Source organism: Myotis daubentonii, chromosome X (genome assembly GCF_963259705.1).
Source record: "Myotis daubentonii chromosome X, mMyoDau2.1, whole genome shotgun sequence".
NCBI classification, from domain to species: Eukaryota; Metazoa; Chordata; class Mammalia; order Chiroptera; family Vespertilionidae; genus Myotis; species Myotis daubentonii.
The window spans coordinates 47,994,792-48,013,223 of NC_081861.1; the positions used below are offsets into that span (position 1 = coordinate 47,994,792).

General features: G+C 39.3%; 1 protein-coding gene across 1 annotated transcript in view; it reads right to left on the reverse strand.

The window, feature by feature from the left end:
- ALG13 (ALG13 UDP-N-acetylglucosaminyltransferase subunit) overlaps positions 1-18,432 on the reverse strand; it is a 78,891-nt gene that overhangs the window by 22,061 nt on the left and 38,398 nt on the right. The window contains 7 exon segments of the mRNA XM_059679732.1: positions 4,007-4,172; positions 6,125-6,196; positions 13,082-13,137; positions 13,242-13,274; positions 17,320-17,440; positions 17,773-17,929; positions 18,112-18,225. Coding sequence (XP_059535715.1) covers positions 4,007-4,172; positions 6,125-6,196; positions 13,082-13,137; positions 13,242-13,274; positions 17,320-17,440; positions 17,773-17,929; positions 18,112-18,225 — 719 coding nt within the window.

The following is an 18,432-nucleotide window of genomic DNA, read 5'->3' on the forward strand; positions in this document are numbered from 1 at the left end:
GTTGATTTTTTGATGATAGCCATTCTGATAGGTGTGAGGTGATATCTCACTGTGGTTTTAATTTGTATTTCTCTGATGATTAGTGACTGAGCATCTGTGGTTTTCTTTTTAGGAGTTTTGTCACCCAAATGTTCATTCCCACACAGTTGTTTAAAGTTGATGCCTTGAATCTCTCAATTGTTGCTCCTTTCTCCATCCCTATCATTTTCTTTCCGTTTTTCTTTGTAAGAATCTGGGTCTTTTGATATGTTGAGTTTCCCAAAGTCTGGATTTTGCTGAATACACACCCGTGGTGCATTTCAACATATTCTTCTGTATTTCTTGCAAATAGGCAGCTCAATCCAGAAGGCTGGATCAAACTCAAGATTGATTCCTTTGGCACATTTATAGGTAATGTCTTATTGTCTTTGCAATCTTAGCAGCTATTACTGTTTAATACCCATCCATTCAGTAAGGACTGCAAAATGATTATATTCTGCCACTTCTTTTTCAATGATTAGTTGGAATACTAATACATAGAAACATCTCCCCTCATCTATTTGGTTATCTAGTAGTATAGTTCATGTAAGGGAAAATAAATACTTAATTCTTTCACTCTATTTTCTAGTTTTGAAGAAACTAAGCTTTTACTTAGACTCTTTATTACATCTGTAGTACTTATCTTCCATTAAAAAATAGCTATACTTTATCCACATTGTCCAAACATATGGCCATTACATGGAATATTCTCAAACTCTCAGCCCTCATTTTGTCTTAATTCTACAGGTAAATTTAATGCTTACTCATTAGGTCTTACGTTGATGTTGCTAATTATTTTATAAGTCTAAAAGTCAAAACTCATCCTTTAATACATTGCTGACCATTAATACAACTTCCTGTGATGGCAGAAATATTCTCTATCTGTGCTTTCCAATACTGTAGCCACCAGCTACTTGGTATGTTGTTAGTGCAACTGAGCAATTGAAGGTTTATTTAGGTATAATTAATTTCAAATTAAATTGTCACATGTAGCTAGTGATTACCTTGCTTGACAGCATAACTTAAGTAGATTCTTCAGGAGGTGCTCATGTGAATAATATTCTCGTAATTGTTATATATACTGCCCATTAAGCATGAAAATCAGTTTGGTTGAATATAAAATTTTGGTTCACACATTCCTGTAGTATCTCAAATGTTACTCCAAAATGAAGCACTGCTATAAATTTTGATGATTATTTTATTTCTTTTATACTCCATAGGCTCTTTTTCATAGATAATCAAAGGACTTTCTAGTTCTTTAAGGTCCATCCATTTAAAAAAAAATATTTTTAGTGATTTTAGAGAGAAAGGGAGAGGGTGAGATAGAAACATCAATGATGAGAAAGAATCATTGATCGGCTGTCTCCTGCACTCTCCCCCCCCACCCCACTGGGGATCTAACTGCAACCTGAGCAAGTGCCCTTGACCGGAATCAAACCCAAGACCCTTGTTTGCAGGGCGATGCTCTATCCACTGAGCCAAACCAGCTAGGGCAAGTACCGCCATTTTACTAGAATATCCTGGTGTTGGTTGTTCTGAGTAAACAGTCTGCAGAGTGGTATTTCAGTAGGTAATTTTAAACCTTTTTTAATTTCAGGAAAGTCTTCTGAATTATAGTTTTCAGTATTTGTTCTTTTCCTTTACTTTGGTTTTCTTCTTCAGGGACTTGTGTTTGATCTCCTTTACCTAACTTTAGTACGTCACTTTTGAATCTTTATATTCATTTTCTTCACTTTAAATTTCCACCTTTTTTAACATCTTTCTCTTAAAGCATTATCTGTTGTATATATTTTGTCATGGTCCTATAGTTTAGTCTTCATTACTGAAATGACTTTCTTCCGTTTCTGTCACCTCATCAGAGCTTTTCTGATTCTGATTTGTTATTCTTTAATATCTTATTTTATTAATGTCTTTAGCTCATCCTGAAATATAGGGTGTCCTAAAAATGTATACACTTTAATAACTGATAGCTCAGTTTTGAAAATGATAGGTATTTTAACCCTTACCTGAGGAGTGAGGATATTTTTCCCATTGATTTTTTAGAGAGTAGAGGGGAAGTGGGAGGGGAAGACAGAGAGAGAAACATTGATGTGACAGACACACATAGCAATTAGCTACCTCCCCCACACACCTCAATCAGGGGTGGGGATTGGACCTGCAACCCAGGTATGTGCCAGTGACCAGGAATAGAACCCATGACCCTCCAGTGCACAGTCCCACACTCTAACCACTGAGCAACACTGGTCAGGGAGAAAATAAAATGTATTTTAGTAAACACTGCTTTTCTAATTATTCAAAGTGTGTGTATACATTTTTTGGGATACCTCATAGTTGTTAGTTTACTTTTAGTTTGTTTAGTTCTGTTTAGTGAGCACATTTCTGACATGCTTTTACTGTCTATAAGGATGTTAGTCTTTTTTTTTTCTTAAAACATCTTCAGCACTTTTCATCTTAGCACTTTTTACCTTAGCACTTTTCATTTGTTCATTTTTTATATACATATTTATATTGATTTCAGAGAGGAAGGGAGAGAGATATAGAAACATCAGTGATGAGAGAGAATCATTGATTGGCTGCCTCTTGCAATCCCACCCCCACACTGGGATCAAGCCCACAACCTGGGTATGTGCCCTTGACTGGAATCAAACCTGGGACCCTTCAGTCCACAGGTCAACACTTATCCACTGAGCCAAACCAGCTAGGGCTGTTCATTTTTATGTGAAATTATTTTTCATAAACTTTTGAATTAGGCAGAGTATAGGAAAGATTTTCTAATGTCACAGGGCTCTCTTTAGCTGTTGATTTTATGTAATGCTAAAAAAAATGTATCACTGCTTTCTAGGATTCATAACCCTGTTCTCATCCCAACTTTACTCTGGACCTACTCTTTTCCCTATCGTGATCATTTTTATGCCACTTCCAGCAGTTTCTGCCCAGTAAAGAATAATATCCTGAAAGGGAGACCTGGCAGGTCAGTTATGAGAGTTCTTAGGAGCCAAACTGCTTCAAGACCTTCAGTCCCATTATAATGTACCCAAAGCACTCATCTAGTGTTGGACAGGTAAAATCCCTTCCTAATCTTAGCTTCTCCTTCCAAATTGGCTGCCCCCCTTTCCAGTGAATTCTTTTAAGTTCTTTTGGGGTTCTTCTGTTCTTAGGTCCATAAGACAACATCCCCAATATGCTTCTGTCTTCTTGCTCCCACATAAACCCTGATAGCATGCAGGTCTTATGATGGGTGGCTTGTCCCTACCTGTTTACATTTTGTGGTTCATGGGGATACCTTACCATCTAGTTTTGTTGTAAGTACTATCCATGGGTTTTGGTTTGCTATTTCAATTTTTATTGGGGGACTCAGATTGAAAAGCTATTGTTGCCACCACCTTCCTAGAGTTCTGCTAAGAATTTTAAATTATATTATCTCATTGGAATTCCATAACTACTACCAGTACCCATAAGCTCATTGATAAAAAAGGTTCAATAACCTGTCCAAAATTACACAGCTATTTAAGTTGTAAAACCAAGATTCTAACCCAGATCTCTTGAATTCTAGCACATATATTCTTTATAACATTCACGGGAAAAATCATTCATTATATAGAAATGTATTTTATAGAAAACTTGTCAGGAGTTAATTCTGTGAAGTGTGAACACACTTCTACCTTAATTCTTGTATAATAAAACTCAACTGGAAGTTTGAGAAACTATTCCAAGTCCTTTACATTTTCAGCAGGGTACTAAAGAGATAGATATAAAATCAGATCAAAGCCAAATTTGCAATAAAACAAAAACCCAACCAACCAATCATTGAAACCCTGGCTCTCTCAAATCTTATGGATTCTTCAACTATAGAATGTATTTTATTAAGTAGGTTAAACAAATGTAATTATGGAAGTGAAAGTAATCCTATCTAATCACTAGAACTACTGTGTGCATATTCATGAATAGGAAAAGAAGCTTCCAAAGTAGGCAACCACTAATAACCTACCTGGCCTGCCTTGTGTAGGTGAAGATACAAATAAAGGCTGTATAGCCTTCTGTGAGGAAACTGAAGTGGGACTACTAGCTTGATTAGCTGCTGCACAGTTAGATAAGACTGGAACTGGAACATTATTGGCACAGGAAGCTGTAATTGCTGCAGAATTTACCATCACCTGTAAGTGTGAAAGAAAGTTTAGAATTCTAAGTTCCACTTCTCAAACAATATTAGTCTCCTATATGATCCTAAATTTCAGGAAATAGTATTTTCTATTGTATATCTCTATTTTTTTTTTTTGGTCATTAATTTCTCTCGGCAACATTTTGTCACTTTTAGCATACAAATTTTCCAGCTATATTGTTAGATACATTCTTAAGTATTTTGTGTTTTTTCTTTCTTTTTAAATCTTTATTGTTGAAAGTATTGCAGATGTTCCACCTTTTCCCCCCATTGACCCTCACCACCCGGCTCCAGTATTTTGATAACTAAAACACAGAGGAGTCAATCTTTATGTAAACCCTCTATAGGCAGGTTAAGTTATTTCTTACAAGACCCCAGATTACTTTGAGAACTTTAATTTTTAATGTATTATTTTTTTCTAAAAAGGTAATACATTAATATGATTCAAAAATCAAGTATACAAGGGGGGGATGAGGAGGAAACTGGTCTTACAAGGCTGTCAGGCCATAAAAACTGTGAACAATGCACTGCCCTGGAGGGGGGGGGGTCGTTATTGCTGGCCCCAGGACAGATCATCGGATATGGCCTGGGGACCTCAACACCTGGGGGCCTTCCTATAAGCCCATGAAAGGGGCAGAACCACATTTGCAAGACAAAGACCCCGGAAGGTTATAAAAAGTGAAGCCCTCTGCGTGTTTCTTCACTCTGATTTGGAAATTATTCTGGGAGTCCACTAGTGTTAATAAACAGGGTCCCTCCCTTTCTCTAGGAAAAAAAAATCAAGTATAACATTGTGTAACAATGATATTTCCCTCCAATCCCTATACTCCATCTGCCTTGTTCCTTTCTGCCCAAGCAGGTGACTTCTGTGTTTCCTGCATATTGTACAGAGATTTATACATACTTCTTTAAACACAAAAGGTGCTTGGATTTTTTAAAACTTCCTGAGACTACATATATTTCTGATTAGGCCACAGCACCCAATACAGGGCTGTGCACAGAGAGGTGTTCAATAAATGATAACAGACTCCTCTTCTTGAATATACTGTCCTCACTGCAGTCTCCATTTCCTTGCTACCACTGAAGTATGGCTGCTACCCCCTCTGGTCCTCATAAACTGTATTTGAAGTCACCAGTGGACTCCATGACTCTTGTTAGTCCTCATGTTGCTTGATCTCCTGGGAATAACTGATACCTTGAAACAAGTCTCTTTCTGGGTTTCCCAAATATACTCTCCTATTTACCCCCGCCCTCCTTGGCTTTTGCTTCTCTTACCCATTTCCTAAAATTTGGTGATCCATAGGCTCTGTTCTAGATGCTCTTATCTCTTCCTTTTCCCAGGATGATCTTATTCACTCTTATGGTTTTATTTTTTTTCTTATATTTTATTGATTTTTTACAGAGAGGAAGGGAGAGCAATAGAGAGTTAGAAACATCGATGAGCGAGAAACATCGATCAGCCGCCTCCTGCACACCCCCGACTGGGGATGTGCCCGCAGCCAAGGTACATGCCCTTGACCGGAATCAAACCTGGGACCCTTCAGTCCTCAGGCCGATGCTCTATCCACTGAGCCAAACCGGTTAGGGCCACTCTTATGGTTTTAGCTACCATTTTGATACCAACTCCCCATTCTACAGGGGAGCTTTACATTTAAATGTCAGTGTATGACGTTGACTTGAGACATCATTTATATTAACTAACTCATTATAAGAGGTTCATAGTAGTCTAATGCCAGTGCATAGAACAGTGACTGGAACATAGTAGATGCTCAATTAATTGAATGAATTTACCAATTACTATACAAGGAACCACAGGGTATAATACTTAAAATAGGAATATAAGCAGCTTCTTTGAAATATGATGAGTGAAGAGAATAAAAGAAAAAAATTCATTTTCCTCCATTCAGATCACTGAAACTGACTCCTTAATAACACAATAAAGATTACCTCCTGGGGGTAGTTGCATGAGGTAACTGTGTCCTGAGGAGACATAGAACATGGTCCTCTGTCCTGAAGAGACTTTAGTGAATACAGAAATACAGTTAAGTAAGGGCAAATCAAGAAACCAAACAACGTATCAATAAAATATCTGCTGTGTTTCAACATCTCCTAAAATAAAGGTGATCTGTTCTGAAAATATTCAAATTGAGAAGTGACTAATAAGATAATGCTCCAATCTATACCCTCTCCTCCATGCCTGCTGCTACTGCTCTGATGATGAGGTCTTCAGTCCCCCTTGAATTGATCCACTTTATCAGAGGTTCTCAGTAAACTCAGGGGTAGATCCTCGAGGCAGAGCTGAGCAGTTTGTAACCCTAATCTCCAGCAGCTTACTGGGGTGGGGGGAAGGGAGTGGGAGGGAGACAGAGAGACAGAGATTGAGATTTCAACACATAAAAAAATGTAATGACAAGGAAGCAAAAATAATTTGTATCAGATGAGAAGTATAGAGTATTCTGAGCATTTCATGGTGGTAAGGTGTTCCCTGAGTTTTGGAGCTCAGAAAGGATTCTTGATAGTGGCTCATGCATGGTGTGAATGCTGTTGATCGATTTGGAAGGGGGAGTGATCGATTTGGAAGGGGGAGTGATGTTAGGACCAGGTTCCTTTAGTACTTTCAAAGAGCTTCTTGAAAATCACTTCCTCCCCCCACCAAAGACATTTAAAAAAAAGATAATATTCCCAAAAGTATCACTCTAATGCCAATGCCTGATTTGGGTAACTGTTCTATTTCCTATCTACATCCAACTCCAGTCCCAGTGCAGACACTAAAATGTAACAGAGGATTGTAATTTAAACACTTTCTTAGTGGCCTTTCTTGACCTAAAAGTTTCAAAATCAGTAACACCAACAATGGTTTTGCTAAGAGAAAGCATTCCATCTAAAGAAGTAGCTTGGGACAAAGGTGGATAATTGGCTGGTCAGCTGCATCCTATCTAAGCAGGATATAGTATAATCCAAACACCACTCCCTCTGTCTCAAGACTATCTTTGTGAAAGCAAAAATGATTTTAAAAGGCTCTGATTGTCATGACAGCAAACACAAACACACAAGCAAGCAAACCAGTAGCAAAAATTGGTAATAATGATAAGAACAGAGAGAATCAGGGGAAGTAATCAGAGAAACAGCAGGAACCATACTATAACAAATATGAACCTAATTTAACATGAGCTTAAGATTGCATGTCTAAATTTTGTGTTCAAGTATAGCCAACGTATCTGCCAAAAAGCAAACTTTAGCCCTGACTTAGAATGCCCAGTGTGAATGCTAAACAATTCTAGAAAAGGACTTAGTTGAGAGATGAACATGAAAATATGAAATAGGAATATTTATGTTTTCTTAGAAGGCTCTGTGCCTGGAAATCTTTAAGTATTGCATTTGTCTTCTCCCCTCAGAATACTGTAAGAAAATTACTTAGAAACTTGCTATGCATTTGGTGACTGGAGGGTGGGAATGGAACAAAACATGAAAAGATTGAAAGCTATTGGGATGCATGATAAAAGAAGTCAAGAAGAAAAAGGAACAAGTGAAATTAAAAGGTCATCTCTGATGTTCAAATTTTTACTTGCTTTTTCAGTTGGGTGACTATTTCAAAAAATGGTATAAAAAGCATGTGATATGAGAATAGTAATAAATGAAGGGACAACTATTTCTCTAGAAAGGGCAAAGGAAATGAAGGAAAAATAGGGGAGAGAATTATATATGTTTTCTTTACCTTCCTAAGATGTATTGCCTAAACAGCAAAAACAAAAATTTAGTACATGAAGCTACCAAAGTTAAATTAATCAGAGCTAGGGAATAGAGGGTAGTTATTCAAGTTCTTCACAAATATTCCAGTTATCTCCCTGGATATGGTAGGCTGCTCTTCCTGGTCTCATCTAAAGTTAAGTATGGCTATGAGACGAAATAAGAGCAGAAATATTAAAAGCCAGTGTTCAATTTTCCTATTTTTAGCCTGCCCCAATGTGACTGAAAGCTCATGTCTATCAGCCTAAGTCCCTGCATGACCATGATGCACAAAAGCTTGCATTGGACATATAACATTAGGGATAGCAACTGTCCTTTGTTAAGCTGTTCAAATTTGGGGGGGTTGTTACTGCAGTCTAACCTAGCTTGATTAAAACAGTAATTGGTAACTAGAAGCAATGTGTTGTTCTAAGAACCTGATTTAGGATGGAGATTATGAATTTGTAAGATCTTAAAGGAAGAGGCAACTACTTCAACCCCAAACTGTAGAAAATTGATAAATGCTTTGAACAAAGAGCAGTTAAAACTCAGCCTTAAAGCCAGAATCACATTGTTGTTAAAAACTAATTGCATTAAGATATATCAAAGCAAGAGTCCAACTAAGGATATAACACCCAGTGAATACTTGCACTTGGACAAAGTAACTCATGGAAAATCATTCTAAGGTATGGCTCTTCCATCAACGCCTGATAAGCTCATGATACTCAAGTAGAGAGAAACACAGATAAGAAAGCAAAGCACTATAGCAAATCTAAGTAGTGTATCTATTATTAAAAAGAACTGTTAGTGTAGGGAGCATCTATAAGGTTAAGCTTCAGACAGACCTGTTGGCAAAGCCACAAATAAGTCCCAGCTTAGAGGCCACAGCCCTCTTACCATAATTAAGCTTGACCTTATGATGCTCCCTAAATCTTATCTGGGTAGCTAATGAGCTGTGGGAAGTGCAGCAAGTGCTGCCAAAACAAGTGAAACTCAAAAGAACATTGTAAATATGGTGACCACTACCTTGTTTACCTCTGGCTATAAAATAAAGGCTCAGCTTGCCGTCTGGATCTCTCTCTGTGGCCTCAGCCAGGCATAGGATGATCCACCTAGACCAGGGGTGGGCAAACTTTTTGACTCGAGGGCCACAATGGGTTCTTAAACTGGACCGGAGGGCCGGAACAAAAGCATGGATGGAGTGTTTGTGTGAACTAATACATGTTAACACTGCTGCTGGTGAAGGAGCAGAGGGGAGAGCAAGAGAACCCTCCGCTCTTTCGGCTCCGTGGGCCAGATAGAACAGCTGAACGGGCCGGATAGAACAGCCGAACGGGCCGGATCCGGCCCGCGGGCTGTAGTTTGCCCACGGCTGACCTAGACCCAGCTTATTCTCGTCTGTCTTTTCTAAATCCTTCCCCACCTGCCCTCAGGCTCACCGAACCCTTGGCTGAGCTGACTCAGCACATGTGGCACCCAAAGTGGGGCCTGAGTTCAGGGAAACTGCAGTTGTCAGGTGAAAGGATGCTCCAGTGAAGCACGTGCAGAAAGCAAAGAGGAAGGTAAGGAGCGAAGTTTAGTGATAACTAGGTGTAAAATATGGGAAATTCAGGATCGCAGGAAAAGAATTTATACATATCCATGCTTAAGGCTATGGTCCTAGCATGGAGCTGTTCAGTGAGTTATCAATAGCTTTTCAATTTGTTGGATTTTGTAAGTAAAACCTGCCCATGGTTTACTGAGGAAGGAAAAGTAAATGTAGAGGCATGGGAGAAGGTACGAAAACAACTTAGAGATTGTTATATAGTTGAAGGTCCAGAGAGAATTCCTCTCTCCACTTTCAGTCTGTGGTCCCTGACTCGGGACTCCCGAGAGCCCACTCCTGAAAGGGAACGGATGAATGTGGCAGGGGAACTAAGATGGATAGTGGAAGGTTACCAGAGGCTTAATATTGTCGCAAAAGCCTGTCTCTCACCTGGAGACTACTTATTATGGAAGTATTATATTTGTGTTTGTGCTGCCATTGGACCAGCCAACTTTCAAGGAGCAGTATTAGCTGCCACATTAAAGAAGATGTTGTTCACTGGTCAGCAGAAAAGGAAAGGGGGATGCTTTAACTGTGGCAAACTAGGGCATTTTGCTAAAGACTGCAATGCTAGAAAAGGAAGTCAACAGGCTCCAGGGAGTGGAAACAAGCAGCCTGGATTATGTCCAAGATGCAGGAGAGGAAAGCATTGGGTAAATGAATGCCACCCCAAGACTGATGTTGATGATAATTTAATGCCCCCTAGGCAGGGAAACTTCAAGCGGGGCCAGCCCCAACCCCACCAAACAGTAGGGGCCTTATCCTTAACCCCACTGCAGCCTTTCAGGCTGGCTCAGTAAACCTTTATCATGCCATCCCAGGAAGCGCAGGATTGGCAAGTTCTTCCTGGCGTGATAGATCAGGACTCAGGCAATAGTGGAAAGCACCAATCATACTCTTAAAATGCAACTATATAAACAAACAAGGGGGAGAAGAATGTTACAGGTTAAATTTTTTAAATTACAATGCAGAGAGTTGTACAGCGTCCAAAAGGCATCGGGCCTCCTATACAATAGCCTCTGCCAACTTAGCCCAGTGGAAGGATGCACAAACCAGACAAGAGTTTTACCAGATCTAGTAATGATGTGGGGAAGAGGTTGTGTTTTGTATCTTTCCAGAAGGAGCAGTGCAGCCAATTTGGGTACCAGAGAGTTACATGCATCACCACATTGGACCCAGAGAAGCTCCTTGTCCCTTCGTTCAAAAGACTGAGAGTTGCCCCAATGACAGCAATACAGAAAAGGAAGATGACAAAGGCTATGCAAGGGACCGAGGTGCCAAAATGGGGTCAGCTGAAGAAGTTAACAACTGAGGCCCAGAAGATGGTAGAAAAGCAAGAAGTGGAAACTACTCCCTCAACCACATTTCTGGCTATGCTAGCATTGGTTAGTTGCCAGTCTTCTGTAAAGTCTTGCACAGCCAAATCCGAGGACTCTGAATAAATCAGCAAAAGAAACTTTCATTTAGTAGCTAAAAATGTTAACATGTCTGTAGTTTGATTTCTCTCTCATTGCTGTATTGTTTTGTTATTATTTTAATAACCAGAGCTTTGTTCTTGATGTTCGAGTTTTAAAATGTTAACGTCTGTAGTTTGGGTTTTGCATTGGCATTGTTTTGTTGTTTTAATAGCCAGAGTTTTGTTCTTGATGTTTAAGTTTTACTTTCATTATAGTAGCTTAAAAATAAAAGAAGGGTGAGCTGTAGGGAGAGGCTCTAGCAGCGGTTCTCAACCTGTGGGTCGCGACCTCTTTGGTGGCTGAACAACCCTTTCACAGGAGTCGCCTAAGACCATTGGAAAACACATATGTAATTACATATAGTTTTTGTGATTAATCACTATGATTTAATTTTGTTCAATATTTAACAATGAAAATACATCCTGCATATCAGATATTTACATTACGATTCATGACAGTAGCAAAATTACAGTTATGAAGTAGCAACAAAAATAATTTTATGGTTGGGGATCACCACAACATGAGGAACTGTATTAAAGGGTTGCGGCATTAGGAAGGTTTAGAACCACTGGGCTATAGAGTTAAGCCTCAGACTAACCTGCTGGCAAAGCCACAAGTAAGTCCCAGCTTAGAGGGCACAGCCCTCTTAGCATAATTAAGCTTGACCTTATGACGCTCCCTAGATCCTATCTGGGTAGCTAATGGGCTGTGGGAAGTGCAGCAAGTGCTGCCAAAACAAGTGAAACTCACAAGAACATTGTAACTATGGTGACCACTACCTTGTTTACCTCTGGCTATAAAATAAAGGCTCAGCTTGCCGTCTGGATCTCTCTCTGTGGCCTTGGCCAGGCACAGGAGATCCACCTAAACCCAGCTTATTCTCTTTGTCTCTTTTCTAAATCCTTCCCCGCCCTCTCTCAGGCTCACCGAACCCTTGGCTGTGCTGGCCTGGCTCATGTTAGGAGGAATATTAACACATGAAACTAATAGGAATCAAACAGAGGCAGCATAATTAATCACACAGCTAGAGAAACCATGAGCAGAACTAAACCCATCCCCAACTGAGATAAAATGACCCTTGGGCCCCCAATTTTCTATGAATAAAAAGCAGGCTGAGAAAGTTGCTCGGCTGCCAAGGATTATTCTTCAATGCCTACTTCAAATATGGTCAAGGACAGAAGGGACTTGGGAGTCCCAGAAAACAAGAGCCCCAGAAAACAATGAACCAGTCACGTCCAGAGAATAGTCCCCATGCCCAGGTTGGGGGCCCTCACAATGTCTGTCTATCATGATGTCAGAATTGCTACAGGCAAGTAACTGTGTTTCTCCCATTTCCCCCCTCTGAGTGGGAATTTTTACTACAATTTTTCAGTCCCTGTTCCACCACTACAAATTGGGTTTGTGGGGGTAAACAACTTTGTATCTTTGACTTTAGGCTTCCAGATCAAGAAGAGTCATACCTATACCCAATACAAAGAGTACCACAGATTCCCCAGAAGCCTTGGGCTGTGAGTTTAATTACACTGGATGGAATTTTTAGGTTGTCTCCCATGAGGAGGAAGCAAGTATTCTGCCTGTGGGAGGGAGTTTGAGTTGCATGCTACACTACTTAGTGTTGTTAAAATATTTCCAACTTTTTTACTTCCAGGCACAGAGAAATTAGATTCTTTAGTAGGACATGTTATGGCCAATGAAAAAGAAATGGAAAAGGAAGTGACGCATGCCATCTCTAGTGCACCATTCACTAGCTTTTGTTTCCTGCCTTGGCAATCATGGATGGAGCTTCCATCAGCCTGAGTCCCTGAGCAGGGCCCTCCTGCTGCACATGTAGCATAAACAAAGCAAAATTACTTATGGTCCATTCTTACTGATAGAAAAATCGTAGTAAATTCCTCTAGAAATTATCACTGCCAATGTTTGAACTTCCTCATGTATCAATGCATATTAGAAATATCTCTAAATAGACTAATTTCAGAAAGGGGGTGTGATCTTGGATGAGTTATTCAATTTCTGGGTCTCAATTTCTTCATCTACAAAATGGAAATGATACCCTGATTACCTCATAGGATTGTTCTGATTTAAATACACTTATATGTATAGTTCTTAGAATAGGGCCCTAGTACACAGAGTACCTACCAAGTTTGCTGTAGATTCAGTTGTGCTATAAACATCTGAAGTTTCATAGTCTGGTTCTAGAGGATATTGCCAAAGTAAAGTCAAAAGTGAGCATTATTTCATAGTTTGAAATTTTATGAACAATAATAAATGTCATAGATTCTATCTAGATCTCACTGACCTGAAGGATAAATATATTCTTCATGATATCCCCCTAGAAAAAAAGACAGAAGAGTATGTTTGTATGTTTATGTAGAGCTTTTTAGCTCAGCACAGCCAGATGGTCAGCACTTGCTTTCTTCTAAAGTTTTGTGGATATGTAGGTTCAAGACTAAAACATATACAACCTGCAACAAGTGATTTGAGCTTTTGTACTAGTGAAAAGATACTGAAGCTAGAGATTGGCTGTAAACAATATGAATTTCTCCTCTGAAAATTCCCTTAGTTTTTAAAGTTCAGACAGAGGTGAAAAATACACCTGTGTCCAATTTTCCAGTCAGGCAGTAGACTATGGTGATTAAGTTTACCAGCGTGGTTAGGGCTAGATTTGAATCTTGATTAACAATACCACTCTTTGTGCCTCACTTTCTTCACTATAAAGCAGGAATAATAGTACCTAGGGAAGTGAAAAGAATATGGCATGATGCTTGATATATAGTAAATGGTGACTATAATTTGAGTATAACCCATAATTTGTTTAGGGGGACATCAATGAGATATATCATGCCTCATATGTTTTTTAGCCTGTCAGGTAAATAATACATTTAAAATCAGTCTGTTCTCAGAGGATGGCTCAGTACACTGATGTACTTTGCTTTAAGACTGCTATACCAATGAAACACAGAGAATGCCAATCTTCAATTAAACAGTTTTTCACCAAAGAAAATCCATAGGTAAAAACTGGATTTGATTCTTAAACATGTTACTTATCAAACACACATGCATTAACCCCTCCAGACAGCAGAATTTTAGGTGAGAAGATTTGGTTACTCTGAATATGCCACTACAGGTGAGCAATATATCTAAAGATGCCCACCATGCTAAAGGAAAAGACAAAAGGGTCATGGGTCATGTTGAGTGAAAGAGCAGAGCATACACATCCTTCACATGTATGCACATGCACATATAAAATATTCGCAGATTATCCCTGTGCGAGATTTTTTCCTAGAAATATCTATTTTCTTCTACATAAGTAAAAGAAAAATATCACAGGGAAATAAGGAAATTGACTGGTAAATTGAGTCATTCAGACTGCCTCTTACCTCCTTAATATACCCAACTCCACCAGAATTGTTTAAGTAAGCATATATGATTTTATAGTAAAAATAAGCATACCCTGTGCATGGTAAGAGGCACTATAACAACTGTTGAGGGTACATATAGGCACATATATAAACTTTAAAGTCATAAAAACCCAAATTTAAAACTGATCTCTGCCAGTCACAAAGGACCACATATAACATCTGGACATTTATATGAAATGTCCAGAATAGGCAAATCTATTACGACAAAGACAGACTGGTGGTTCCATAGGGTTAGGGGAGGGGGAAGGGAAATGGAAAGTGGCTGCTAATGGATACAGAATTTCTTTTGGGGGTGATAAAAATGTTCTAAAATTGGTTGTGGTGATGGTTATATAACTCTATGACTATACTAAAAACCACTGAGTTGTGCACTTAAATAGATGAACTGTATGGTATGTAAAGTACATCTAAATAAAGCTGTTAGAAAAAAATTAAATATTTGCCACTTACCAGGTATGTCTTTGGCCATGTCATTTAACCTTCAAAACTCAAATTCCTTATATGTAATATACAAATACCACATTCCTCAGAAGGATACAGTTTAAGTACTATATTAAATTATAAATATAATTACTTTGTCCATAGGATTCAATGAATAGTAATATTTATAGATTAAGTAGACTTCTTTGGGCAATGTAGTTATTTCATAGCAGTCTTGTAAACTAATAGCCAGTCTCATGAAAAGCCCAAAGTAGTTATTACAAATCGTGAGGACAACATGAATAATACCTTATTAATAAGGAATAGATGTTTTCCTTTTCCACAGGGAAATCTCCCAAATTCAAACTCACTACAATAAACCCTCAATTTTGTGGACCTTGATTTAATGGACTTCGGATTTAACAGACAAAATTTCCAGCCCATGTGTCACATGTGAAAATAAACACCCTATTATTTTTAAAATTACTTTATCCAAGATTTGCTTATAATTAAATTGAGTTATTTTTTGTTATGAATTCATTGTTATTTTTAACAAATTTTAGTGAATAGGCCAAATGTTGGAAAAAAACAGTCGTAATTTCACCAACATAGATAAATATTACATATCTACAACTATCCTATACTAGAGGCCCAGTGCATGAAGATTCATACACTGGAGGGGGGTCTCTCAGCCAGGCCTGCCCCCTCTCACAGTCCGAGAGCCCTCAGGTGTCAGGAGGCGACACGGAGATCAGGGGAAGGCGATGCCCCCATCACACCTCTGCTGCTGCCACTGCCGGCAGCGCAAGCCTCGGCTGGCCCTGGTTACCTGAGCCTCAGGTGGCCCTGGGCAGCTGGGCAGCTGTTATCTGAGGTTTGCCTACGCCTCTGGCTGGCCCTGGGCGGCTGGGGGGCTGAAGGGACTGGGGGACTCCGGAGGCAGGCACACGGGGCGGGACCAGCCTTGCCGCACACCTACCACCCCGATGAGGCTGAGGGGACTGGGCGCTGCCATCTTTGAGGGTATGGCAGTCAATTAACATATTCCCTCCTTATTGGCTGTGGGTGTCGCCATGTTTGAAGGCATGGCAGTCAATTAGCATAGTCCCTCTTTATTAGATGGCATAATAAAGACGTGATATGCAAATTGACCTTCACACCAGATGGCCACCCCCATGTGGTCAAAGATGGCCATCCCCATGTGGTCACAAGATGGCCACCACAAGATGGCTGGCAGGGGAGGGCAGTTGGGGGCGATCAGGCCTGCAGGGGAGGGCAGTTGGGGGTGACCAGGCCTGCAGGGGAGGGAAGCTGGGGGCAATTGGGCCGGCAGGGGAACAGTTAGGTGTCGATCAGGCTGGAAGGAGAGTGGTTAGGGCAGAGATGGCAAACCTTTTGAGCTCGGCGTGTCAGCATTTTGAAAAACCCTAGCTTAACTCTGGTGCCGTGTCACATATAGAAAGTTTTTGATATTTGCAACCATAGTAAAACAAAGATTTATATTTTTGATATTTATTTTATATATTTAAATGCCATTTAACAAAGAAAAATCAACCAAAAAATGAGTTCGTGTGTCACCTCTGACACGCGTGTCATAGGTTCTCCATCACTGGGTTAGGGAATGATCAAGCTGGCAGGCAGAAGCTGTTAGGGGCAATCAGGCAGGCAGACAGGCGAGCGCTTGGGAGTCCTGGATTGTGAGAGGGATGTCCAACTGCCGGTGTAGGCCCAATCCCCTGAGGGGTCCCAGATTGGAGAGGGTGCAGGCTGGGCTGAGGGAGTGCCTCCCCCGCCCCGCCCAGTGCATGAATTTTATGCACCAGGCCTCTAGTAGTCTATATATTTGAATCCAAGAGTCACCACTCATAAACAATGTTCAGTGAATGATTAGCACATAATCACACCATATCATGTGCAGTAATTGGTTTCATTGTCACATGGCGAGACTTTATGCAGCAATTTTAAAGTGTACAGCAGATGTGCCAATGTGCATTTGTTTACTCACAGTGACTGGTGAATGCATGCACTTACTAGACCTATTCAATATAAATTTAAAATTACAGTAATACATATAGAAAACTTTTCTGTGAAATTAAACTTTTCATACATACTTAATTTTAATTACACAAATGTGTCTACATAAGTAAAAACAAGTACACTAATTTGTTAATTTTTTAACATATGCATTCGGAAAATCTACTTTATTATGTAACAGACTTTCAGCTTTAACAGACACCTCCTCAACCGAATTAGTCCATTATATTGAGGTTTTACTGTATAAACCTATGCAAAGAGCTGAAAATAAGTTATAACTATGTAGAGCCTACAGAAATAGAAGCCTATTCTTCTGAGAGATACCAAGATATCTTTAAAAACCTAGCAAACTCTGAGACAAAAACTAATACTTCTTTCAAAGCAAGCTACCAGAACAGAGTCAGATCCCCAAACAATCACTTTAGGTCTACTTCATAGCCTTGATATTCTAATGCCACAAGAATCATCTTTAAAAAATACATTTAAGTGTAATTGACTCACCATTATCACACTGGCCATTGCCCTCCTCTGAACTCAAAGTGTGTTTGCCTGGGCTATGTCCGTGCCTTGCAACACAGTATGTTGGAGTAGGAGGAATCATTGTAGAGGGCCTTCCATGATTCTGTACCAAAGAGACACACACACACACACACACATACATGCAGTTCTCCCTCTTAATTCTAATGTGCTTTAGAATTAAGTGTGAGGCAATAATGATCAAGAAAACAGAAAATATTAGCCCATCCTATATAGGCAAGATTATTTGTCCACCTCTACCTGCTTCTCTAAGACAAAAACAAAAGTTCTCCTTAAAAGTGCTAAAATGAAGTCTTGTTTTCCAAGAAGGGCTGTATTTGCTATATTTATACAAAAAAGCTAAAATTTATCTACATGCCTTTATTTAAAAAAAGAGAAAAGTAAATAGCTTTTTGAGTAAATTTTTAAATTACTTACAGCTAAAGTTGGATAAGCAGTCTCATTCCCTTCTTCAATTTCATAAAAAGTAATGGTTTCTTCCAAACCCCTGGGCATCTGTCCATTTTCTGGGGCAAAGCTATACTGGCACTCCTTATTCACACAATGCATCTGGCGGTGACTACGTCTAAAGGAACTTAAGTGGTTCAGAGAATGAAAGGGGAAAAATGATAAAATATGGTAGTAACTTGTTTCTAATTTCTAAATAACAGTTCAAACATCTCAATGTTGACACAATTTACTCCATACATTTGTTGCTCAGCAATGAAGACAGACTTACCCATTTTCTCTGACTTTTGACACTTAAAATTTACTTACCGAGCTCTGTAGGAGAAGTTATCATAGCTCTGGCAGCACTTTTTCCCTGGGCCAGGGTAAAAACCAACTTTAGGGTCCACCATGTTAGGCCTGTTTATAAAGCGAGATGAATCCCTAAGAATAAGGGGAAAGGAAAACAGAATTCTTTATTCACTAGTGTCTGAGTGGTCAGTCTTTGTAGTTAAATAGAATTAACACATCTTTATAAAAACATCCACAAAAAAGAGCTTTGCTCCCCTTACTACTGGCATTAGGCCTAATCATTATTAATGGATATAGGGCCATATACATGACATTCATATCTTGATAGCATTCTATTTT